This window comes from Mustela erminea, chromosome 16, assembly GCF_009829155.1.
Source record: "Mustela erminea isolate mMusErm1 chromosome 16, mMusErm1.Pri, whole genome shotgun sequence".
Classification (NCBI taxonomy): Eukaryota; Metazoa; Chordata; class Mammalia; order Carnivora; family Mustelidae; genus Mustela; species Mustela erminea.
This window is the reverse complement of record NC_045629.1, coordinates 82,196,361-82,221,987: the sequence shown is the minus strand read 5'-3', so window position 1 is coordinate 82,221,987 and position 25,627 is coordinate 82,196,361. Positions and strand designations below refer to the sequence as shown.

Below are 25,627 nucleotides of genomic sequence, written 5' to 3'. Positions count from 1 at the left end.
AGCCCCCCCCCCCCAGGCGCCCCTCGTGGGTATTACTTTCAAAATGTTTTATTGTGAAATACACAGAGGGTGCAAAAAAACACATAAAAATAAATGTGCAGCTTGAGACTTGCAAGTGAGCAGCAGGCTTACTGGAAGAACCCTTTCCCGGTGTCAAAAGCCCCACAGCCCCTCTGTGGTCACAGCACCCCCCCCCCCACCCGCAGTACCCACCATGTGCACTCCTGGTGACCACCTCCTGGCTTACCTTACCCTTTTTACACATTATGCATCCCTAAACAATATAGTTTCATTTTGCCTGTTTGGGAACTTTTATAAATGTAATCATGGATTATGGCTGTTGGTTTCTTTCACTCAAGGTTCTTGAAATGCATCCATATTTGCAGGGTCCGCATCTTCATGGGTAGGTTTCAGTTTAGGAGTTCTATATCCATGCTCCATGGGGATCTGGGTGGTACCCGGTCCTGGGCTCCCAGGCACCCCCTTCCCGTGCTCTGAGGCACGCATTTCAGCAGCTCGTCTACCTGGGGCCATGTGTTAGCTCTTCCAGGTGCTGCCAAATATTTTTCTCCAAAATGATCATACTGATGCACACTCGGACAGTAACACTCTTGAGAAAATGATGATGTGCATCTGGGGAGCCTGACAAGGGCAAAGGGGAAGAGTCTGACCAAGCAGCCAGGGCCCGTGTCACACAGGCCGTTGTACAGCAAGTTAAGGATTTCAGACTGAATGCAGATGGAAATGGGGAGCCAACGAAGGGTTCTGAACAAAGAAGTAAAAAAATTGGGATTTGTGAGCACACAAAGATGCCTGTTGGGTGGGGAGTCGGCAAGAGTCATTTCAGGGGCTTCTCAGGTGGTCCAGGCCACCCCGAGGGTCGGGGCGGTCAGCAGAGGATTGGAGAGGGATGCATGGGCGTCTGCGAGGCTGATGCCATGGGACCAACCCCATTCATATCAATGATTTGCTGAAGATCGGTGTCCTTTTAAGTTTCTCTGTGGAGGAAATCAAGGGTTCCTGGCACTTTTTTAGGGATGCCCTTGAGAATTGCAAAGAGCTGGCAGTGAGCCTATTTTAGATGCTTAACTCCTTGCGGGCAGAGCTCTTGTCTTCGCCTCACCCTCACCCGGGCCGGCCGGAGCACTCCGTTCTTAGCACCCAGTATGCAGGTAACGCACGTTTACAGGACGGAGGATGCGTGGGCAAGGGCGTTGAAACGACCGTGAGCACGTCTGGATCGCATTTCACCGTCAGACTTCCAGTCACCCACCATTTCGGAGAGAAGGGAGGTCACTGTGGACTGGCTTCCCTGGGAAAGGATCCCCAAACAGTTGGATCCAGGGGTCTGGAAGGATGGAGGAGGATTTGGGTGGGAGGGACGGCTTTGCCAAGTACAAGGCGGGTAAGTACCGAGACGCACGGAGGAGTATGATGGGGTCCGAGAAAGGCCCCGCGGGGAAACCCTGCGGAGGCCCCAGAGCGCTGGGGAGGAGCCGGGGTTGGATCTCAGCATTGATGGCAGCTAAAATTGACCAAAAACTTTATATATACAGTTCCAAGTTTTTTTCCCCCAGGATTATCTGGGTGCTTGGCCGGGAGGTGGCGGTGTGGTCGTGTAAGAGGGCCAGCACGCGTTCAAGTTCAAGCTCCGTGCTGGGAGCAAGCTTCCCGACATGCACGTTTCGGTAATAACTTGAAAAAAAAAAAAAAAAAAAAATCCAGGCGGGGACGCTGGGGCGCGCGGACTCCAACCGCACGCCCGCACCGTGTCCAAGCTCCCCGGGCCCAGGTGCGGGTAAGGGTGGCGGGGCCGTGCGTCCCTCCTCCCCGCCGCGGCCGCCGCTCGGGCCCCCGGCGAGCCGCCAGAACGGGCTCCCCACGCGCGCCGAGGCGGCGGGGAAACCAGGGGTGTGTTTTCTTTTCTTTCTTCCCGGCCTCTGGCGGCAGCGCCGGGCTGGCCCGCTCCGCCCAGTCGGGGAGACGTCGCCGCTCTGAGTGGCTGGGAGGGGCCCCCCCGCCCCGCGTCCGCCCCGCGTCCGCCCCGCGTCCGCCCCCGCGGCGGGCCCCCCCCGCGCCCCCCCCCCGGGCCCGCGCCGTTCCCGCCCCCAGTTCGCCGCGGGGCCGCGATCCCGCTCCCCCCGCCCGCGCCCGCGCCCGGCCGCCCGCGCGCCGACCCCGCCCCTCCTCCCCTCCCGCTCCTTCCCCTCGCCTTCGCCCCGCCCTCCTCCGCCTCCTCCCCTCCCTCCTCCCCTCCGTCTCTCTCGCCCCTCCCTCCCCCTCTTCCTCCCCTCCCTCCTCCCCTCCCTCTCTCTCTCGCCCCTCCCTCCTCCCCCCTCCCCTCCCCCCCCGCCCGCCGCCTCCGCCCGCCGCCCCGGCCGCGTCGGGTAAACCTGTTTGGCGAGGCGGCCGCGCCGGGGCGGATCGTGCGGCCGGCGGCTCCCTCCCGGCTCGCGGCGTCGGGGCCCGTGGCGCGCGCGCGGCCGCCCCTCGGCCCCGGAGCCCCTCGGCGGCGCCACCATGTACTCGGGAGCCGGCCCCGGTGAGTCCTCGCGCGGGGGCGCCGGCCCGGCCGCTCGCGCTCGTCCCCGCGGCGCCGGCGGCGGTTGGCGGGCGCGGGCCGGGGGCCGGGGGCCGGGGGGCGGGGGGCGGCGGCGGGCGGGGGTCGAGGCCGCGGCGGGGGGGGGTTCTCGGGTCGGGCGGCGGGGTCCCCGGGGCGGGCGGGGCGGGGGGGGGCGCGGGTCGGCGGGGCCGGGCCGCCGGCCGTTTCCCCGGGCCCCCCGCGGGCGCGCAGCCCCCGGCCTCCTCCGGCCCCGAGGCGTCGGGACGCCCCCCGTGCGGCCTGGGCCCTTCCCGCGCCCGGAGCCCGGCGGGTGGAGCCGGAGGCCGGGGCCGCGCGGCCCGCGTGTAGGCCCGAGGCCCGCGCCCGCCTCGCCCGCCGCCCGGCCCGGCCTCCCGCGCGCGGCCCCGGCCCCCATGCGCCCCGCGGGCCCCGGCGGGGATGGCGGGGCCCGGCCGCGCGGCTCGAAGCGCCGGAGGGGCGCCGGGCCCGGCGGCGCCGAGCTCGGGGCGCGGACGGCGGGGGCCGGGGACGCGCGGCTCCGGCGCCAGACCGAGCCCGGCGAGCCTGGAGCGCACTCAGTTTCGTTTTTCTGGTCGCCTGCGCTTCTGCGGCCCCTTCTCCGGGGGCGAGTCTGGCGAGGCTGAATTTCGGCCAATTCCCGTTGGTGGTTAGGACCCTGGACGGGACGGGAAGCGGCGCCTTAAAACCCTAAAAGTGCGTGCGTCTCATTTTCATTCCAGACGCGCCGGCTGCTTATTCAAGTGCTAATTGCCTTTTACAATTTACTAGAAGACGGTGAGGAGATGTGTTGATTCCCTTAGCACCCCGTCTTACTAGTCCGCTCTTTCTTTGGGAAAGTTCTAAAAAAACTTAAAGGAGTAACACATTTCCCCTGGTTTTAAATGCTCCGTGGAAGGGCGTTTGAGGTGCTGGGCCGAGAGAATGGTCAAGTCGTTGTAAAGCTTTTTTCCTTCTCCCACCAGGCACGTGGCTCCTAAATTTCCCCGCCGGCCCTGCCACTTGGACGGGGCATTGCCTGGCCCCCTCTTTGTCCGCCAGGCTCCAGCCGGCTGCAGGCCCCCGCAGGCGCCAGGCTTGGTCCTGGCCCCAAGCTAGCTGTGCTCCCCTGCCTGGCCCTCCGCAGCCACAGGCTGGTGGGGGCCCCCAGCTCGACCTGTTCCAGACTTGGTGCGAGTCCCGGGGTCTGGAAGCCCCTCTTGACCGGCTCAGGCCCCTTGACCTGGTCCCTCACAGCTGTCTGTTCACAAACAGCTCTATGCCTTGTGAATTCTGAGTGTCTTTTTTTCTGATGACACTTAATTTGGAAGCTGCCCCAAGGCTGAGTGAGACCAACTTTTAAACCCTTCCAGGCTCTCTGCAATTTGATTGAACAATGGGAGGTTACTCAGGTCTGGTGGGGAAGGGCCCTGGGCTCTACTGGCACAGTTCCGAGGGCCCATGTGGCTTCTGGAGACCCTGGGCAGGGGGTTTCCCTCCCCTCGCCACCCCCGTGAAATGGCAGGGTAGCCCCTGGCCTAGCTGAGTGAGGCTCTCCTGGGAGTCCCTGCCACGGAGCCCAGGAAGTGTTAAGTGCTACAGCGTGGATTTTTTTTTTTTTTTCCAGATCTTCAGTTTAAAATTTGAAGGCCCAGAAAAAGTAAAGAACCTTGAGGAAGGTCAAGCTTTTGTGTTGTGTCTCAAGTTAATTAATCCATAGGATGATGGCTCCCTGAGTTGGTGATGTTCATTTTGGATCCTCCCGTAGGTTAAGAACCCTGCCAAGGTCCAATGGCCAGTGAGCGCTAGGATGATCTGTTGGATCCCAGGTTGACTCTGCACCCTCTCCCTAAAGAGGTGGTTTTCAGTCCTTTTGACCTTGACCCCCAGTCAGAAGGACCTGTTACATCTAGACTGCTCTGGTGTGTGTGGTTGCTCGGTAGAATTGAAACGAGAGCTTCGGGACTTGCTGCAGACCCTGAACTGTGAGCTCCGCACCGGGGTGTTTTCTCGCCTTTCGTTTTCTGAAACCTGTCGTCCTCTGGGTCTCCAGGCTCCTCTCTGGTCACTAACACCTCTTGGAAGAATCTTGCTCTGTTGTGGGCCTCTGCATTGTGGCGTGGTGGGGAGAGGGCCCGGTGATTCGCAGATAAACCTGCCCTGGAGTTGGACGGTTTTGGTTGAAAAAATAAATGGGTCTAGTTCTTAGCTAATGGCTTGATGGGAATGAGCCCAAATTTCAGGCCCTGTGAGTGTGCTGTGATTACAAGGCTGTGTGCGTTCGGTTTTATTCTATACGCTAAGGCTTGTAATTTGGCTTAAAAGGAACTTTTGGAGTGCTGTCTTCAATGAAACGGTTTTGAATGTTATATTTCTTAATTTAGACTAATGAAAAGATGTTCAGTGGGGATTGTAGAAAAATCACAGATCGTTTTGCTACTCCCAAGTTTAATATGCTCATTAAGCAACTTACTAAGTAAATTAATTCAAAAGGTAAAGCTCACAATGTGTATATGTTGTGCCCACGATAAATGCTATTACTGTGGTGCCTTGGGGTTTGGTGGTTTACCACTTCTTAGTTTTTTAACTGTTTGCAACAGTTAACGGTTCAGGCTGGTTCTCCAGTGACCCTGAACCTTTCGAGATGACCAGATTAGTTTGTTGTTGTTGATGTTGAACAACTCAAAGATCTTGAACTAAGTCTGCCGGACCCTAGTCTAAGAGTGCTGTTTCTTTGGTTTTATAGTTCTCAAGCTACTGTTTGTTACAGTGCTCAGGGCATTGCTACAAAGTAACTTTTGTGACCTAGAAGTTTTGTTTGAGAGGTGTTTACCCCAACCATGACTCGGAGAATAACTGGTGCCGCTGGGCCCCTCCTGTGCCCCACGCCTCTCCCCGCCCCCACTTATCAGTGACTCTATCCTGGTCCCTGGTGATGGTTCGCGTTTGCCATCAGGCGGATGTCTCTATACCCCGGTCAGGCTGCCGCAGGCCAGGCTGCACAGATCTCTTATAAACTTGGAAGAAATCTGTAAATAAGTGTGCACAACACAGGAAAACAACACAGAAAATCTTCACGTCTTTAAACCTTTCGTGTTCGGAAGCAGAGTATCATTTCCCCTTACCGGCCGGTTTCAGCGTCCACACTTGGAACAATGTCAGGCCGGTTTATTCTTTATAATGAGTGTTACCTGTTTCTGGTAAAATATGTTGTTTCATGAATCGTTACTGTGGATGTTCACAATGTAACACTTGAGTTTTGTTTTGTTTTTAATAGTTTCTCTTGTGAAATAGTTTGAGCGCTGGTAAGACTCTCCTGTTTTTCTGTCACCAAGCCTCAGCAGCTGCCCGGGCGATCTGGGCTGGCCTCAGATGTTTGCTCCTTTTCCCCTTTTGCTGTGTGAGTATACTTGAAGGCCAGTTCCGGTTCTGTCATTTCACCCCAAATACTTGATCCCGTGCCTAAAGAACAGGGTCCATGCAGACCTGTTTTCTCAACAGGCTGTAGTCAGGTTCCCCATTATCTCAGCAGCGTGTTTACAGCGGGTGGTGTTGGGTCGTGGGTTTTTTGTTTTCTTTTTGTTAAGATTTTATTTATTTATTTGACAGACAGAGATCACAAGTAGGCAGAGAGGCAGGCAGAGAGAGAGAGGAGGAAGCAGGCTCCCCGCTGAGCATAGAACCTGATGTGGGGCTCGATCCCACAAGCCTGGGATCATGACCTGAGCCGAAAGCAGAGGCTTTAACCCATTGAGCCACCAGGCGCCCCATGGGTCGTGGGTTTTAATAGAAGTTGACACATACATTTGGTTTGGTGTCTTTTGGGGCCCTTTAATCTGGACTCTAACGCCAGCACCCCTCCCCCACCAGTCCCCCTGCTGTGGTCTTGCTGGAGACACTTAGTCTGTAAAAGCCCCCCTCCCCTGTTTTCTGAAAAGAACCCTGTTGTTCAGGATCCCTCTGTTTTGCTGAGTAAGGCTGGTTGGAGACCCATTTGCCTGTGGTTTTAATTCTGCCACATCTATCTTAAGCGGTGTTTGTCGACAGACCCCTTTGCATCTAGAATCTTCTGTGGCAGAAGAATCCTGTCTGCCGTGGTGCTCTGAGCGGAAGGTGTGTTTCGGGATGTGTAGAAAACACGGGTGGTACTTGGGGGCGTGTGCGTTTGTCTCTGCGTCTTGAGAGAAGACGCGAATGGCTCTTCCCCCGGCGTGGGGGGCTCTGCCGGGTAAGGTGGGGAGACGGACTCTCCTCGGACCCTGTGCTTGCTCCTGTTTCCCGAAACTTCACCGGCTCTCCCCCTGACTTTGTCACCTCGTTCTCTGTGGGTGACCCCGAGTGTGGCGCCGTGGCCGTGGGCACGCTAGCCAGGTAAAATACCACTAAGTTACACTCTTATAAATTTTTTTTCCTTGCTTTTCTCAAAGTTTAAAAACCTGAAACCACTGATTCGTGTCTGGGTGCTTACTCTTCGTGACCAAACACCTATACCGTCCTGATTTATCTTTCAACAGAGCTGTACCCTAGGTGACCAGTTTATTGTCTACACTGGAAACTTTTCAAGTGAACCAGGGGGTGGGGGGCTCCTAATTACTCCCCTGAGACAACAGGCACACACCAGGGCTGGGCGTGTCACGATGGATGTCTCCCTGCCTCAGAGCGTTTCTTACATCTTGGGCTTGTACATTGGCTCACAAATGAAGGGCTTAAACATTTTATTTATTTATTTTAAAGATTTACATGTAATGTGGGGCTCGAACTCATGACCCTGAGATCAAGAGTCCTCAGGCTCCACCAACTGAGCCAGCCAGCGGCCCCTGGGCTCACTCATTTTAAACTTGTTTCACTTTTCAGTGGCTTTGCTCTTACTGAAATCCTCAGGTCTGAAGGATGCAAGCCTGGTCTTTTTTTTTTTTTTTTTTAATTTGACAGGGAGAGATCACAAGTAGGCAGAGCAACAGGCAGAGGAGGGGGAAGCAGGCTCCCCACTGAGCAGGGAGCCCAAAGTGGGGCTCGATCCCAGGACCCTGAGATCATGACCTGAGCTGAAGGCAGAGGCTTTAACCCCCTGAGCCCCCCAGGTGCCTCGTAAGCCTGGTCTTTAAGAGACGCCCCTGATTTCCCTCCATGGCTAACTGCAGGCTGGAGGCAGGCCGCGCCCCCCCAGCTTAGAAAACCCCACTTTTAATCTTCCTCTTCGCTCTAGTCATAGCTAAAGCAGTGGACAGATGGGGTTGTCATCGGCGCCAGCCCTGTGGTGTCCTGAGTCTCAGTTTCCTCATCTGTGAGTGGGGAGCTGGGTCTGGCTGGCTTTGGTCCCCTCTGCTGACCTCTGACAGGTTAGAGGCTGGGGCTGAGGAAGGACCCAGGGATCCTGGGAACCCTGGGCCTGAGGGCCCTGAGGGCCACATGCTGTGATAAGGAAGGTGGGTCAGGCGACCAGAAGGTCCCATCCGCTTTGCTGATTCTGACAGCCTCGGAAGGGAAGAGAAAGGCTCTGGGGGTGCCCGGAGGGCTCAGGCGGTTAAGCGTCTGACTCTTGATTTTGGCTCAGGTCCTGCGCTCAGGCTCGTGGGACTGGGCTCCACGCTCGGCGGGGGTCCGCTTCTGTCCTTCTCCCTCTGCCCCCACCCGCCTCCCCGCCAGCCCCTGCTCACGTGATTACACTGTCTCGGGCTCTCTCTCTCTCTCTGTAAGAGAAGTAAATAAATAAATCTTAAAAAAAAGGAGAAGAGGGGTCTTGGCAGTAGTGTGGGGGGCAGTGTGTGGAAGTGGGAAGGGGGATTGTAGGCAGGTTGTCAGGGCCTGAGACGGCGGGGCCCCTCTGGGTGGGATGGCTGCGGTGGAGTGACGGGCAGGACCCCCTCGGGTGCCCCCAGGCAGAAGCTGGGGCCCAGGGGTGGGTCTTGGTGTCCGGACACAGTAAGTAAGTTCCACTTCCTTAGTGACATCTGCTGGTGTCTGGGCCCCGAACCGCCTGTTCCTCGCTTGGGGACCGCAGCCAGCTCTGTCATTTTTCTAAGTCTCCGTTTTCCTACCTGGAAAGTGAGGCTCATCGCACAGCCCTCAGGGTTGTTGAGAGAACAAGGTGGGATGTGCTGGGGACCCCCGGGCTGGATCTCCGCTCTCAAGGGGAGTGGGCGGTGGGTTTGTACGGCGCTCGGGCCTGGCCCTCCCGCAGCACGGGGAGTTCTGAAAGCAGGAATGGGCGCTCAGCACAGAGCCCGCCCAGAGGAGGCACCCCCAGCTGGTGGGTGGGGAGCTGGCCGGATCCTCCTCTTTGTGACCACATTTGCGACCACCTGGACGAGTCCCTAGGGGACATCACTCCATCTCGCTTTGTTATGGGTAGGTGATGATGATGTCAGGGAAAGTGTGAGACATAGACCTACAGGCTGGCGGAGGAGAGGCCCGTGGGGCAGGTGGACATGTTGACACCGAGGTGGGCTGGGGGGTGCTGGAGGGGCTCAGGGAGGTGGAGGACAGGGCTGAGGGCCGGGCAGGGGCGGCTGAGTGAGCTCGCAGCGGGGGCTTCGCGAGTGGGACCCGCACGCTGTGGGGGAGCGAGCCCCGCTTCTCCAGTCTGAACAGCTCATCCAGGAATCACCCGAAGAGCCTGGAAATTAAGTTTTACAAACGTCCCAGGTGATTGCCGTGTTCTGTGCAGTTTGAGGCCCACCCGTGGGAGAAACGAGAGAGCGGGGGCGCCGGCCCTGGGGCCGTGTTTCTGGGAGGTGGAAGTGTGGAGGCTCCAAAGTGGGCTTTGCGACTCCTGGAACGAGTCTGGCTTCCCCGGCTGGGGTTCCCTTTCCTGATAACGCTGCCGAGTCGGCCTGACGGCGCCCCCCTTCCCCGGCCGCCTGCTCTCGCCGCGGCTCGCTGCACGGGTCCGTGTTGCTTTGAATGCGGCCCGGCACACCTTCCCTTAGAACTACGGCGGAAGACTTGGAAGGGTGACTTCTGGGGGCTTCAGTAAGTTCCCAGTGAAAACCGTTCTGTTTCCGGCGTTAAGAACCCGTAGCAGCAAACCCAGAACTATAGGGAGCCTTAAAGCCAGCCAGACTGCGGGATCAAGGTGGTTCCTGCCCTGAGTCTCTTTCATTGTAACTTAAACCCCTCTCGAGGGTCGCCTGGGGCAGTCACCCGAGGGCCAGCGTTTGGGTAGTTTTTCAAGTTATTCTGGGTATTTTGGCTCTGAGCTCTGGTACTTAAGAGTTGGCACATAAAAGGTCAGAATGCTGGGGTTCATAGGTCAGACTCATTTCAGAAGCTTGTCAGCTTTGACTCAAAGCAGAGTCCTGCAGCCGTTGGGAGGTTTTCCGTGCAGTGTCTTGCTCATTGGTCTGTGGGGCAGCTTGAGCCCATCCACGGGGTGGAGGACTGAGTGGGGGTGCTCCACGAGCTCGATAGTGGGGGCCCCTCGGGTCGGTCTTGAACCACGCTCACGCAGGGTGCACTGGTGGGGGGCATCTGACACAACTGGGGGGCTGCCCCTGGGTCTTTCCGTCACAGGCGGTGACCGGCCCTCCTGTCCCAAGGGCTCTTGCCTTCGTGTCCTTGGCCCCGTCCTCCTTGGAGCAGGGTCCTGGCCACATGCAGGGGGCTGGGCAGGATGCGAGAAGGCCGGGGCTCCAGCAGCGTTGACTCCCTGGTCCTCAGGCGGGCCAGGCGGCCATGTGTGTTCCTTTGTAGAAACAAAGGACTTGATAGAGAAATACTAGCCATCGGTGGGGAGAAAGCCAAGGGTGTGCGGAGACGGGGAGGGCACTGGGCAGAGGCTGGGGCCAAGGTGCCTGCAGACCCCGGGGGCCGTTAGGTGTTCCTGGGGCATCCCCCTCCCCGCCCCTGCTTCCACGACAAACCCAGGGCAGGGGTACACGCCGGGCCGCCCACACTCGCATCCTGGCTGAACCCTCAGTGTCGTCCTTGTCCGGAGGGCAAGCACCTGGCGGTAGAGGGGCCTTGGTCGGACGAAAGAGGGTGGGCGATGACCACGGCTTGCCCCGCGCTCGGGGCCCGGGCAGCACCTCCTAATTCTTCCTGTTCCTGTCGTGTCCGTGTGTCCTTGTCTGCCTGCACCACAGCCCCTTTGGGTGCGGACGTGAGCTCCCAGGTGCCCCTCCTCTCTGTGGCTGACCTCTGGGTCTGGTCTTTGCACGTGGTGAGGGACGGGAAAACATTTCAGAACCATGTCCCTCGTAAACACCCTCTGCCGGGTGCCTCGTGTCCGTGGCTGCCTCGTGGGGCTCAGTACCAGGGAGATGACAGCTCGGCCTTGGGGCTCCGAGCTAGTGCTCCCATCAGCGTCTCTCAGGAGGGCCCCACGGCTAACGCGGTGCGGCAGTGAAGTCGGCTCCCCGGGACTCACCGTGCTTGGGGACCCAGCTGGCACGGTCGCGTGGGCAGGAGTGACGCGGACGGAGCACCGGGCTCGGTCTCTACGCCACGTGCCCGCTCATGGCTGGGTGGAACCCTGCACCGGGTTCCGCTCGTCGTTCCTATGTGGCGACCCTAGAGTGGCCCTGTCAGGGACGGAGACCCGGGCGGGGCGGGGGGGCGGCGCTGCTGGGAGACTTTGTCCTTAACATGGTGGTGACATGCTCAAGCACGTGGCTCACCGCGGGAATGTCAAGTTAGACGTGGAAGGTGTCTCAGAGTCACGGGGACTGGAGATGACGACCCAACCTCGAGCTGTGGGCCGGGAAGGTTCGGGGATGGACAGTCGAGCTCGTGTGAGGGGAGACGGTTGGTCAGAGCGGGACCGGCTCCGGGCAGGTGGCCGAGCGGAGGGTGGGGGCTGGGGTACAGGCTGCAGGAAGGCCCGCCAGCAGGGTGGGGGCAGGGCATGGGGCGGGTTGGGGGGAGCGGGGAGGGGCAGGCCCGTGCAGGCTGAGGGCGAGGAAGTCCTCAGAGAAGGACTTCATGCCCAGGAGGGACGAGCCGGGCAGAGATGTCAGCTGAGTTTTCTGACGTGCTGCTGTGTTAGGAACAGAGCGCGGAGGGCGGGTGGCAGGGAGTCTGCCCGGAGAAGGCCACTGTCGGGGGCTGAGCCCAGGGCAGGGGCGGGAGGTGAAGGAGTGGAGGCATGTGTGACGCCCGCGGGTCCCCGGAGCGCCTCGCTTCGTCCGGAGCCGCCTCGGTGGCCGCCCGCTGCTTGTGGTCCGGCGCGTTGCCCGGTCACGCTGTCGTCACGCGGCTTCAGAAGCAGGCCCTGCCGGGTAAGGGCGTGTCTCTGCCGGTGCCCCTCTTCCACCCCCGTCCTCCCGGGGGTCCCCTAGTCACCAGTAGAGAGACCAGCCCTCCCCACCGCCCCAGGCCGCCCGGCGCCCCTTCACCCCCGCCCTGGTGACTCGCGGGCTGTGGATTTCAACAGGGGACGGAGTCGGGCTCCAGCTCGGGCCCACATTGTGGGGGGCTGACGAGTCTTTTCAATTTCTTTGAAAAAAACCAGCTTTATTGATGTATAGCTCGTGTACACGTGATGTATACATCGTGTAATGACATAGAACTCATTTGCCATTTAAAGTGTACCATTTCGTGTGTTTTATTTCATTTACAGATCGGTGAGGCCACTCGCAGTGTTGGACACTGTCCCCCCCCCCCCCCGCCACGCCATCCGCCGCCAGGGAAACCCTGTGCCTCCGCTGTCAGTCCCCCCACCCTGGCCTCCCCCGCCCGGAGCAGCCACGGCCCGACTCCTCATGTCTAGCTTTCTCTTCCTCTCACCCCTGCTCGCGGTTCCCGGTAGAAGAAGCGGCTCTGTGTGTGCTTGTCCCCCACACCCTGGATTTCCTCGGCTGATGGCATCCTGGTGTCATGCGACGTGTTCCTCTGTCCTGTGTGGCTTTCCTGCAAGTCGGTGGTCAGACCCAAAGGCTTGATCGGGTGCGGGTTCTACTTCCTGGGGTTTGAGAACTTGGGGACGTTGCTGCTTCGCCACGGCTGTGGGCCCTTCCTCAGGAGGCGGGTCTGTCTGCCGTCCCCTGGTCAGGCTCCGTCCCTTCATCAGTATGTGATGTTGATGGTGACAGCTTTCCCAGCCCCCTCTTTGGTGATGGGTGTTTCTGGAAGGCAGAAGGATGTCAGGACAGCCTGCTGAGAAGAGAGACGGGTCCAGGCAGCGGCCGCTGGGGAGTCGGGGGCTCTGGAGGGGATCGGGGTGGGGCGGTATGGGGGAACGGACATGGTCTGGGGGAGGGCCCGTTTTGTTCCCTCAGAGGCAGGGACCCCTGCAGGCGGTTAGGGAGAGGAGTCCCTGATAGAATGAAATTTAAATCCCTCAAAAGTCCACCTAATTGTGTTGTGTCTGTGTGACAGGCGGAGGTGGGAGGTCTCACGCACCTGCAGGCAGGGAGGTGCTAAGATTTTTGCGGGTGGCTGAGCAGGGGGGTGGTGGGGGGAAGCCTGCAGGTGGGGCAGGGGGCCGAGACCCTCCCCTGAGCCAGCCAGAGAACGCTGGTGTCGCTGATGACAGAGCAAGGAGGGAGCTGTGGGGGCAAGTTTTGTTTTATTTTTGATTTTTTAATTTTTTAAAAGGTTTATTTATGTATCTTAGTGGAGGGAGGGGCCGAGGGGGAGAGAGGCCTCCAGCAGACTCCCCGCCACGCGTGGAGCCTTGATCTCAATGTGAGATCGTGCGGGAGGCCGTTCCTGGAGTCCGGGAGAAGAAGCCACCGTCTGCCCTCGGTCCCCGCGTGTTTCGTCTGGTGCCCGGTGTCCTTCAGTAACAGCCGCGGTCAGCTGCGTCCGCCTGGGCCCCTGAGTCCTCTCGCTCACCCTCGGTCTGTTTCCAGCATCCACCGCGTTTCCTTACTCCTTCCTGAACGTTTATTACACTGAATCGTTGATTGTTTTACTCTAGTGACTTGAAGCTTGTGTGCACTTTTGAAAACTCCCACATGCGGCCCCACTTAGCGCTTTTTCTGGCTGTGCTCCTCCCTTGCCCTCGTGAGCCATGGTCTCCCCATCTGGTGTGCAGGGTGGCGCCGTCCGTTGGGGGTGACATGTGCTCAGTGGTCTGGAGGGAAGAGGGCCATGGGGGCCGCTTCTGGAATGACTGACTTACCCCGGCAATGGACGTCCGTGGGACAAGCCGGATTCCAGCGGGTCAAAGAGCCGCAGAGAGCGGACACCGAGAAGCCTTCCCTCCCCTCCAGCCCCGCAGCTCCCCTCTGGGGGTGCGTCAGTTCTAGACGCGGCTGAGTGCAGTGGGAGCCCCCCAGTCTGTTCCACTGAGCCAAGCTGTTGGTGTGGCCAGTGGAGGTGGGGTGAGGGGCAGCTGACTGCCTCCCTCGTGGCTTCCATCGGTCGTGACCAGAGCCGTGCCCTTCGGAAGTAGGTCTGGAGGTGGCCAGTGCTGGGTGGGAGGCGGGGCCCCTGGTGCCCACCTGGAAGCTTCGTGGGTGTGGGAGCCTCAGTCCCTCTGGGCTCTGCCCCTGAGACCACTGCTGAGCCCGTGTTCCGCTGAGCGTCTTCACGTGTGAGAAGAGGACAGCGGTGTCACCTGCCTCCCTGTGAGACTCAGATGTGTGGACACATGTCCGTGCTCCCTGCTGCCGGAGCCGGACTGTGACCTGGGCCCGAGCAGGGCGCTGTGCAGCCGCCGGGGCTGGGGTCCTTGGTGAGGAGCCAGTCAGCTTTTCAGTCATGGAATTCTGGAAGAAACGGACGACTTGGGTGAAAATTCACTAGAAGATAAACATATGAAGTAAATGGAAAAGATGGTAGAAAATTTGGTTGTAAAGCTGAAGGAACTCTGTATGGCATTCTTAAATTTTATTTATTTTATTTTATTTGTCTTTAGAAGAAAAGCAGAGAATTAGGTTGACTTTTTGAGGGATTTAGATTTCGTTCCATCAGGGAACCCTCCCTCCCGCGGGCTGGGGGTGCCGTGTGTCCCGCAGCCTCAAAGGTGAAACGTAAGTTGTAGTTTGCAAGACTCACTTTTAAGCTTTGCTGCCGTACCCGGTGTCATTCCAGTAAATGTTTATTTGAAACGTGGTTTGTATTTTATTTTGGCACATTTTTATTGAGATGAGGTAGTCTTGATCTGTGTGGTAGAATTGTGGTTGTTAAGTCAGCTTTTGGTTGGCTCGTTCTCACACTGATGCTGTAAGAGGGCTGTTTGCCCCGGTCTAGACACCGGAGGCCTCCCCGGCGGCGGTGCCCTGCCCTCCAGCGCTCTCAGCCACGGTTGATCCTATTTGTGTGGTTTTTTCCAAGTGCGCCTGGATCGTTAACAAGGGGAAAAGAAAAATACCAGGTGTTTCCAAGAGGAAATTCTTTCAAAATGCCGTAGCTTTTAAAAATTAATTAATTAATTAATTAGTTTGACAGATCACAAGTAGCAGAGAGGGAGAGAAAAGGAAGCAGGCTCCCCCCTGAGCAGAGAGGCGAGACTCCATCCCAGGACCCTGAGATCATGACCTGAGCCAAAGGCAGAGGCTTTACGGCTGAGCCACCCAGGCGCCCGCCATAGTTTTTTTTAAAAATTGAGGTGAAATTCACACAACACAAGGCATTTTATTTATTTCCTTAAGATTTTATTTTCAAGTAGCCTCTACACCCAGAGCGGGGCTCAGACCCACAACCCTGAAGTCGAGCTACACCGGCTGAGCTAGCCGGGTGCCCATCACAGTCCGTGGGGTTCGGTGCCGTCACAGAGTGGTGAACCCATTACCTCTAGCAAGTTCCTCAACATTTCATCACCCCAAAAGGAAGCACTGTACCCCTCGCCCTACCCCTGGGCAGCCGCCCTTCTGCATGCTGTCCTGGTGTGTTGTGCGATCTCACTTGGGTTGGAGTGGGACAGCTTGCGGAGGTGGAATCGAAACTGTGTGACTTCGTGCCTGAGCGCCCCATTGTGCGGGTGTCTTGTGGATGGTGGACATGTGGGTTGTTTCTGCCCTTCGCCTGTGGCGAATACGGCTGCCACGAACGTTCAAGAGCCAGCAGGTGTGCGGACATAGTTTTCCTTTCTCTCGGATGCGTCCCTCGGCGTGGTCACGGGGTTCTGCTCCAGGACTGGGGACCTGCCTGTCAGGGTGTCCTGCCCAGTGGCTGCACTGTTTTGCATTCCCACCAAGCGTTGAAGTTTCCCGTTTCTCCATGTCCTTACCGATATTAACTGTTTTCACCACCTTTTAGAAAATGAAATTCTTAACGTAGTAAGCCATTTTGGGTACTTAACATTTACCAAAGTGCAAAAAAAAAAAAAAAAAGGTTTAGCCATGTTTTGCCCAAATGTACTTAACTGCTGTAAGATAGCATCCATTTCCTCGTGCCGGATGTAGCAGGAGTTTGGGCCTGGAGAGCTAGAAACACACAGTAAAGCTACGTGCACTTTAGTAGGGCAGGAGAGAACATGAGAGTCCTGTAGCCAGATTCAGGCCCAGATGTCTGATCGCGACGATGGTCCCTCCCGGCGAAAAGGACGGCGTGCCGGCCACACGTTCGGCATCACACCCGGGGCCAGGGCCGCAGCCGTGGCCATGAGCGTGTGCTCAGGTGGCTCCTGCCCTCTGAGCTCCCTGCCTGGGTCAGAACGCAGACGCGGACCGGGCGGTCACCCACGCGTCCACGGAGAACGGCAGATGCTTCTGAGTGCAGGTCGGGTGGAGAGCATCTTCCTGGAGCCGGGAGGGACCATGGCAAGGAGCGTGGCTTGTTGGGGGCCTGCGATGAGCCGGACAGGCTCAGGGGTGGAGGCAGCCCGGGTGCGGTGCTCTTAACCGGAAGGCCAGGGGCAGGGCAGAGCCTGCGGCGCAGCCGTAGGTGTTTGCAAGGGTCCTGCCGGCGACGTGTGGAGAGCAGCCGCGAGGTGGCTCGGAGATGACCCGCATGGCCCGCTGCACGGATGCTCAGGGCGGCGGACGGAGCCTTGGGGACAGGACGTGAAGACGGCCGACTTTGATCTCTCTGGTTTGGCCGGGTGGTGCAGGACACTAGTGGAAGTGAGCAGACCGATGTTGTTTCAGGCTTTGAGACAAAGTTTTGAAGGACTCATTTGTACGGATAAATCCAGACGCGCACGCAGCAGAGGAGGAAATAGAAGGCTCCCCGTGTGGTGACGGGCACAGTCGCTCCACTCGCCGCCTGGGCCCAGCCCTGCTCGCCTGTTTCTCCCCACCCCCCTCCGGCCTCCGTTATGTGAAACTTCATTTCATCGTCTTCCTAGACGTTCTTTTAACTGACCCTTTATCTTGACATGATTTGAGACTTGGGGGAAGTGGCTAAGGCAGTACAGAGTTCCCATACGAGCCTCCCCCTGAGGTTATGTTACGGGATCATAGGACAGTTGCCAACAGCAGGAAGGCGACATTTGTGTGGCGTTGCTATTACGTAAGCTACAGATCTCCGTCTGGTTTGGCTGTTAGTTTGAATATGTCTGTTTTCTGGACATACCGTGTCCATTTCGGGACCTCATCCAGCCTGGGGGTCCCCGTGGCATTTGTGGTCCCGTCTCTTGCCCTCTCCGATCTGCGACAGTCCCTTTCTTTGTCTTTTGTGACCTTGACGTGAAGCTCTTTCAAGGAGTATCCGTGTCCTTCCGGCACATCCCGTTATGTTGTAGAATTTCCCATTTGGACCTACAGGCTGCTCTAGGCTCACCTTGCATTTTTTCCTGCCCGGTCCGGTCCGTCAGGGAGCCCTGTTCCTTTTACTGGAGAATGGTGAAAGCAGGTAAGAGTGGGGCCCTGGGTGTGGGCTTGCTGCTGGGGTGTCCTTGTGGTAGGCACAGCGAGGAAACAGATGTGTCTGTTCTCACGCACACGCGATCTGTTTGTCCTCCTGTGTATGTCTGAACACCCGTGAGTTCATGCTCTTGTCTCTGAGCCCAGTCCAGTACTACGGCGCTTCTTCTGGCTTTCCTCGTTGCGTATTTCTAACTTCTTTACCAGGCGGTGAGAAGCCTGTGTCGCGTTACCCACAGTGCACTGGCATATTTGTTCAGACCTTGTGCACAGAGTGGATTCGGAGTTGCTAGCCCGTACCCCTGGGAGAACTAATGTGCCAGCCGGAGAACGCTGTCTGGCCTGGCTTCTCTGTGCTCAGCCCAGTACTGGGCAGTCAGAACCTTGTCCCCTCCGCTGGATCCTCTCTGCTCCCCGCTCCCTGGCAGTGACCATCGGTGTCTGCCTTCAGGAGTCCCCCGTGCCCTGGCATGACTGTCTCATGGCTCGTGGCCTTGCTTCTAGGTCTAGTGGAGGAGAGATCCGGTTCCGCCGTCCGTCATCTGTTGGGGGTAATGGGTCGTCTGGAGCGGGAAAGGAGATTGTTACTAGTGTTGCACTTAAAATCGGAAACAAATTGAGGAGAGCCAGAACCCCCAGCTTCCCTGCAGGCTGGTCTTGGTGTTGTGGGAGGAAACGTGGGAGTGGCTGCAAACAGTCGCTACCAGGGCCGCCCCAGAGCCGGAGCGCGACTTGGTAACAGTTGCCGCCGATGCCAGGTGCCGCCGTTTGCTACACGTAGATACACTGTGTGCCCGGGTCTGCCAGGCTGCTGGGCTCTGCGTGACCCCGATAGATGGGGCTGGGGGGCAGCCGCCCAGGATAAGCAGCCACGGCCCTTATCGGAGCAGGTGTCCCTCGCGGTCCGCCCCTGGCGTGGGCTGGCCCACAGGCCTTGTGGCCTCCTGATTCCAGTCTTCCAAAAATTCTTCTTCTCTTCCGGATGGAAGGAATACGTCTCATCCCAAAGCATTAGGAGATGCTGGAATAATAATTGCAGTATGGGAAGTACCAGTATGGGAGATACCCATAATAATCCTTGGGAGGGAGAGTTAATACGCATCACATTCTTTCCAGACCTTTTTTTCTCTTCTTCCACCCACCTCCCCAACCCCCTGCCAGCCCCGTTTATGACCGTCTTCCCAGCCTGCTCCTCTGGTGTGAAAGGGGTGGGCAGGTCGTGGCTTCGCTCAGAAATCCATTTCCCGTCAACACCAAGGACCCAGGCACCACCCCAGACTGTTACTTTCCTTACTCGTAAGCTTAAGGCATCAGACACTTTTTTCCTTATCTTTATTGATGTAAGATTGTATCTGAGTAATTTCTACGCCTGCGGACCTTTAGCTTCTGACGCCCGAGCCGGCTGGGCGCCCTTAGATGTTTCCCCCTACATGTCTGGGTAGTTGGGGTTCACCTGCCGTTCCGATTTTATGTTCTCGCATCTTGAGCATTTGAGTGCCGTCCATCTGCGTGGAGAGCGGAGGACCCCGTGTGTACCGGGGAGCGATGGCGGCTGCTCACGTGGGTCGGGTGGTGGCTTCCCGCCAGCCAGACGCCTCGAGCCCCGGCCGCTGGGGCCTGATTCCCGGCTCTGGGCCCCCAGCTGTGCGGCGCCTCTCCTGTGCCTCAGTCTCCTCGCGAGGTAGGGGGGTGTAGAAACTCGCGCAGTTGGGACGATTCAGTGGGTCATGAACTGGCTGCCTGGTCTGCAGCAGGCGGTCCCCTCTGCTGCTGCTTTCGTGATCTCTGTCATCCGCGTCCGCCTGGCACACGCCCTTTCCCTCCAGGCACGTGTTCAGTCCCTGGGGAGGCGTGGAGGGCATGATCTGTGTCTGTCTCTCGCTCACTGGACGTGGCCTAGGGCAGGACCGCGTCTCACGGCTGCACTGCAGCACCCAGGGCGGTTCCTGATTGAGAACTGTGGAGTGGAGGTGGAGGGTGCGTGTGAGCCTGCGTGCACGTGCGCGTGTGCGTGTGCGCGCGTGTGCGTGTGCGTGTGTGTGTGTGTAGGGTGGGGGAACAGATGCTTAATAAAACCACGTAGGCACCGAGGTATCAACAGTTAATGCTGGGGGCACCTGGGGGGCTCAGTGGGTTAAGCGTCTGCCTTCAGCTCAGGTCATGATCCCAGGGTCCTGGGTTCGAGCCCCGCATCGGGCTCCCTGCTCAGCAGGAAGTCTGCCTTTCCTTCTTCCACTCCCCTTGCTGTGTTCCCTCTCTCCTTGTGACTCTGTCAAATAAATAAAATGTTCAAAAAATTTTTTAAAAAGTTAATGCTAAAACACGTCTTCCCTGAGAGGTTGACCGCAGAAGCCCCTCTAGTAAGCTGACTTCATCTGTAAGGGGGGGCTCCAGGACACCTGCTGAGCACCCCCCCGTGGGTGTCGCACCCCAAAGGCTGCTAGTAGAGAGGAATGGTTCTGCCCCAGCTGCATCCCTGGGTTCGAGTCCTGGCTTCTCTCATCATATTGGCTCTCGATGAGGAAACATTTATGAAGTGGGGATAATGAAAGTGCCAATTTTAGTTATTATGAGTAACTATTAATATAAAATTATCCTAGAATTTTCGGGATAATTAATATGGTATATTTTTTATGCACTGTAGAGACATATTTAGTTACAACAAATAACCATTGGTATATTTATTTAATTATCAATTGTTTTTATTGTTAATTATATAGTATAATTATTGTTTTAATTATCATAATTAACAGTCATTACTGTGAAAGCAAAATGGGCTACCTCATGGGAGATGCCTCCTTGTGCCTAGGATGTGCTCAGAGCATGTTCCTTTTAAGGGGGATATTTTAGTGGGTAGGAGCAATGGCGCAGCTCATGGGGGGGTGGCGAGTGTGCCATTCTTGGGGGATGACGAGCTCCTGGTGAGCTTGTTTCCGCGTTGTGTGTTGCCTGGGGCCGGTGAAGGCTGCATAAAGCAGGGCGCTGCTATGACAGGTGGGGGGAATTTGGGGGACCTTTCGCTGTGGCCTGGCTGATGGGCCGTAGAGATTGTGCAGAGCTGGGCTACAGGGTGCCTGTGCGGGGTTGTGGATGACTCAGTGCAAATGCTGTGCAGGTCCCCCACTGAATCCTACAGGATGGCCTGTCCGTCTGTCCGTGGAATTTTCCATTGTGCTCCTGAAAGGCCTGTCTCCCTGCTGAGCCGCTGCTTCGACTGGAGATCGCAGACCAACACAGATGAGCGTGGCACGTGTTGGTCGCAAAGCACCCTTCTCGGAACGGGAACAGATTTCTCTGATTCTTGTAAGCGACTCTTCCTGTATTTGGTGCTGGTTGTTGGGTTGGACACTGTCAACGTTGTTTTCTAAACAAAGCCCCAGAAGAAACAAAGCAGACAGGTTCGCACTGTAACTCAATAGTGTGTCTTAATTGGAAACAGACGTCAGTGTGGAGGGGACCCGTGGTGCAGGGAAGACGGACGGTGCTGCCCGTAATGACCGAGAGCCTGGGAACGGACGCTAGCAGGAGGCTTGTCTAGAGTTCTAAAAACAAAACAAAAAAAACCCAAAACCTCTCTGAACACATTTAAACTTCGTGTCCCGCGTGTTCTCGCGTGTGCGTGCTGACCCTGAACCTGCTGCGGTCTGCAGGTGCGCTTGCTGGCCTGACGTGGGTCCTTGTGTTCTGTCCCTTCAGTTCCGGCTGTCGGTCGGGTAGTGCAGAGCTTCCCTTTTCATTTTGCTGCTTTGGCCTTGACTCTGAGCCGCCGCTGCTCAGACGGCATTCGGGTGTCACGGAAGCCGTGGGGTGTGCTAGGCAGACACTGCTGGCGCCCACGTGGCCCGGGAGCAGCCGCCTCGTGGGCCTGGGACCGAGAGCAGGTGCAGACAGCTGGTGGCAGCTGCCCCCCGCTGACCGTCCTGGCTGACGGGACTTGCGTCCTGCACAGCGCCCTGTCACCGTCCACTTCATCACATTCTTGTTGATTTTAAGAGTGGCCTGTCCTAAATGCTGGCATTTGGCAAATCCGTGCCTTTAGCCTTAAAACTACGAGTGCTCTTTGCAGCATGAATAAGGGACCAAGGAGACAGTCAGTAGTGGAAGCGTGGGGAGGGTAGTGGGCAGCGCGTGGCAGGGCCCCCGCGGGTGGGCGCAGGCCTGCGTGTGAGGGGACGGGAAGGCAGATCCCACACATGCAGTCGGAGCCTCGGGAAGTGCTGGAGCCTAGACTCGGAGCTGGTCGGCTGCCTGCGCGTTCCAGAACCTTGGCCCCACCCTGTGCGTGTCCTCGCAATGGGCCAGTGCCCCTGCCATGGTGGGTGGACGCACGGGAGGGTGCCTCGCGTTGCTTTGCCGTAATTGTGCAGACGTAGAGGACCTTTAAGAGAACTCTCGGTGGCAGCACAGACTTCGGCAAGGAATAAGAGGAAAACATTGACCTGAGCTAGTGGGTTTGGATTTTCCAATGTTTTAATTAAAGAGCAGTCAGTTGGAATTTCTTTCCGAATGCCCTTTTGAATTAATGAATACTGGTTTGAGTTTTACTCTCCCTTTCTGCTTTTGCGCCACAGACCTCTGATGCCCTGTGGTGACTCTGGGCATCCAGGGGACGCTGCTTGCCGCCCTTGTTAATAGTTCAGTATTTTCTGAAGCCACCTCTGCCGTCTGAAGTCTGAGATCACTCCTATATGCTTTTTTTTTTTTTAATTTTATTTTTTTATTTGAGAGAGGGAACACACGCAGGGAGGAGGCAGAGTGAGAGGGAGACGCAGGCTCCCTGCTGAGTAGGGAGTGGGACTGGGGACTTGATCCCAGGACCCCAGGATCATGACCTGAGCCGACGGTTAACCAGCTGAGCCCCAGGCGCCCTCTGTATGCCTTTCTGTAGGCTGCTGCCCAGAACCGGCTAATGGGATGAAAGGCCTTTTGGAAGTGCAGCTTCTGAATCCCTGCGTGGTCTCCCCCTCTTTCTACGGCAGAGCAGAAAGGGCTGTGCTTACGGGGTGGCCCAGTGAGCCGTGGTGGCTGTTTGGGGCGCCTGGCCCTGTGCTTTAGGTCACTCAGGTCGCTCACCGTGGTTGTGCGCTGACCGCCCCTTAGCCCGTGTCACCGCAGGGCGTCCGCACACGGAGCTCGGTTCTGTCACGGGCCCGTGGCATCACCGTGAGGCGCGGTTGGCACGTTAGTGCAGGGGCGCAAGGGGCCCTGAATTCAGTGGCAGGTTGTTTGACGATTGAGCTATAGGGTAGGAAGAGGAAGGCGCTTTTTGGCATTTCCAAAAGTCTGCAGATGGTCCCCTTTCTCCTCCTGCTAGGATCGCCGCCGACAGAGACCCCAAGGCTGGTGAGGACCCGTCAGCTGGACGAGAAAGCTGTTTGCTCCCTGACGCGGCGCCAGCACCTGTTTGCTCAGATCTTTTCCCGCGGGAGATCTTATGTATTTTGAAGTGAATGATGTTTGCTGCTGTTGAGTTGAGCACTTGATAATAACTAGTTGTTTAAACTGAAGGAACAGAATAAACTCGGAGGTAAAGTGCTGATTAGCCAAAGCCTCTCCCTCCGCCCCCCCACAAAAGGTATCGGAACTGGGTGGTTTCTGTCGGAGGAGACACTGGCCCAGTGAATCCAAGGACCTTTGTCAATGAACTTGGTGCGCGGAGCCGTACCTGGATCCTTTCGCTCGCTTTGGAGCAAAGCACGGCCTGTTTCCACATTTATTAATGGTTAACTCCGTGTTTGTTCTCTCGACACTTTCCGTGTGTCTGCTTCCCTCTTCGGGCTGGCGTTTCCCAGAGAGAGGGGGCTGTCTGGGGCCTCTGGCCTCCCCACCCGCGTGTGCGCCGCCTCCGCGCTCTGCCCGCCAGAGCAGAGCTTCCTGGGACGGGGCCGACCGGCCAGGCCTCTGGCAGTGACCCGCGTGGCCTGTTCGTGGCCTGCCGGATCCCAGACCCCGCGCGCATGCAGCCGCTCAGCAGCTCCGGCTTCCGGCTGCCCCTGAGAGCTGCGGCTGTAGCCGTCCTGCCCGGAGACACCCGAGGGCAGAGCCACGGGGTTTTCAGAACAGTCTGCGGGACAGGCCGCACCACAACACGACAGGGTCAGGCGCTGCTTCTGGAATCTTTTGCCTCGGGACCTTGGCATGGTCTCCGGCGATCAGGGTTCCCGAAGACCCTTCGTTTCTGTGGGCGCTCCTGATGCTCGCGTGTTGGAAGTCAAAGCCGACGGGTCCAAAAAAAATAACGTGCCATAAAGACAATGAGAAATGTGGTGTATGTTCATAGATTGTATTTTTTATGGAAGATCATTTTTTTTAAACAAAAATGGTGTGAGAAGAGTGATACTGTTTCGCACTTTCTGTAAACGTCCTTAAGGTCTGGCCCACTGCGAGCCCCACAGGGGCTCCTGGAGTTGTTGCTTTTGTTGAAGCTGAGAGGGAAGCCGGCCCGCAGGCAGAGCTAGTGGCCTTCTCAGCTCCGGGTGGATGTTCTTCTCTGACCGGTAGTAGTTTGTTTGTTGTTTTTTTTGATGGAGTGAGCGAGCGTGGGAGCCGGCGCAGGGCTGGGGAGGAGCAGAGGGGGAAGCAGACTCCCCGCCCAGCAGGGAGCCTGATAAGGAGTTTGATCTCAGGACCTTGAGGTCACGACCTGAGTCAAAATCCAGAGCTGGGTGCTGGGTCCCCGCACCACCAGGCGCTCTCCGGCCTCCCCTGTTCCGTGCAAGCTGCTTGCAGGGTCGCGTCCGAAGCTGCGGGGACCCAGTGCCGAGCGCGCGCCCAGCTGGGTGTGACCCGTGCGGTCCCGCGTCCTCAGTCGGCATCCTCGACCGGCATCGCTCTCCTGAGTCGGGCGGGTTGTCTGAACATCGGCTGTGTCATTGCACACAGACACATGTCCTGTTTGTGGATGTCACCGTGCGTCTTAGCAGAGGTCTTTCACGATCCGGAACCTTGAAGCTGATGGTGGTGACCACAGGTTTTCCCGCAGTTGCGACTTTCGTGTTGAGTCTTGACGCGCATCCCTGCGGCGGGGCCAGGGCTGGAGCCTTGAGGACGCCTGTCCACCACCCGGGCCAGGCCATCTTCCCCGGGAAGGGACGCTCACCCCAGCGCTTCTCCAGACGGCGAGAAGGCCCCACGCTGAGGGAGACGCGCGCTTCCTGTTTCCTCACACAGACAAGAGAAAGTCCGAGAGCCCGTTGCTCATTGCTGCTTCCAGAACCGTTCCCGGGTGAACTGGCTTTTTGCCCCTTCTCGGCAGCCTGTGTTCTGGCGGGGGGTGGGGGGGCGCTGTCTCCATCGGAGGGTCTGCTCTCAGAGTCTGTGTTATGACAGAAATACTTCTGACCTTGGGAAACCCCTTAGCGGCTCCTGGGGACCCTCCCGCAGGACTCCCTGGGCCGTTCTGCGAGAATTGCTGAGTTAGAATCCTAAATTCCATTCTCTCCCGCTGTGACAGGTCTCTGGGACTCATGGCAGAGACTGTTAGACCGAGGGTCCCTCCTGCCTTACAAACGTGTTTTACTAAAACTGCCCCTGGTCAGATCTGCAGGGTGGGTCCCCGTGTGGGCGCGGCGGGCCTGGCTGTGACTGCCAGAGAGGGCTGGGGGCCGGGCTCGTGTCTGCCAGGCGCCCGCTCCCCCGAGCAAGTGGGGGCCTGTGGGGAGAGGCTCACGTCTCTGGTGTGGAAGGAAACGGGACACGTCGGGCTGGGTGGGTGTTTTCTCTGGGGTGTTGGTGAAGGACCTCGGCTCCCCTCGGTCCCACAGATGCTCTTTGAAAGGATGCAGCTTCGCCAAGTGGCGTCTTTAGTTTGGTGAATTCTGTTTGTGCTTTTTTGGAGGTGTTCGTGGATGGTTCTGTTCAGAGGTCCTCTGGCTCTGCCGCTGCTGTAGATGGGGTTCCTCGTTGCTGAAGCCCCCATGGGGGGCGTTCACCGGAGGGAGCCCAGCAGTCCGGAAGCGGCTTCCATTCAGGGCTGGCTCCCAGAATGAGTTTAAAACATTTTCTTGGGGGCACAGGAGAGACGCCCTTCCCTGCCACCCACCCTGCAGGCTCCTTGTTGCCACCGTATTGAAGCACAGAGTGTCTTATCCCTTCTGCCAAGCAACAGCCGGAAGCCCACTCGGGGGTCTGTTGGTGGGGTTCCTCAGGTGAAGCTGGTCTCTGTGCCTTTGCTTTTGCTAGTAGCTCCCGAGCTGCCCTAGAAAAAGATGAGAGAATATTGTGACCCACGTAGAGGAAAGTGTTCTCATTGATACCAGCAGGCATTCACCTCCGAGTGTGTGAAAGCTGTTGGAAAAGAGCTTCCTAACTGATGTGCAGCCTTGTCATAGCCCCAGGACAGGACAGAAACCTCGCTGTCTGTCTGTTGGCAGGA

At 57.7% G+C, this 25,627-nt stretch overlaps 1 protein-coding gene across 5 annotated transcripts in view; it reads left to right on the top strand.

The window, feature by feature from the left end:
* The first annotated feature begins 2,357 nt into the window (after window positions 1-2,357).
* Window positions 2,358-25,627, top strand: part of AGO2 (argonaute RISC catalytic component 2) — a 94,564-nt gene continuing 71,294 nt past the window's right edge. For 3 of the 5 annotated variants that reach the window (XR_004279742.1, XM_032316691.1, XM_032316688.1), the window contains exon 1: window positions 2,358-2,542. Coding sequence is in view for 3 of the 5 variants with exons in the window: in XM_032316691.1 (XP_032172582.1) it covers window positions 2,521-2,542 (22 nt within the window). In the remaining 2 variants the exon portion in view is untranslated. Of the gene's footprint in view, window positions 2,543-3,254; window positions 3,278-8,511; window positions 9,003-25,627 lie in introns of those variants that run through there. The other 2 variants (XM_032316690.1, XM_032316692.1) reach the window with 2 other exon arrangements.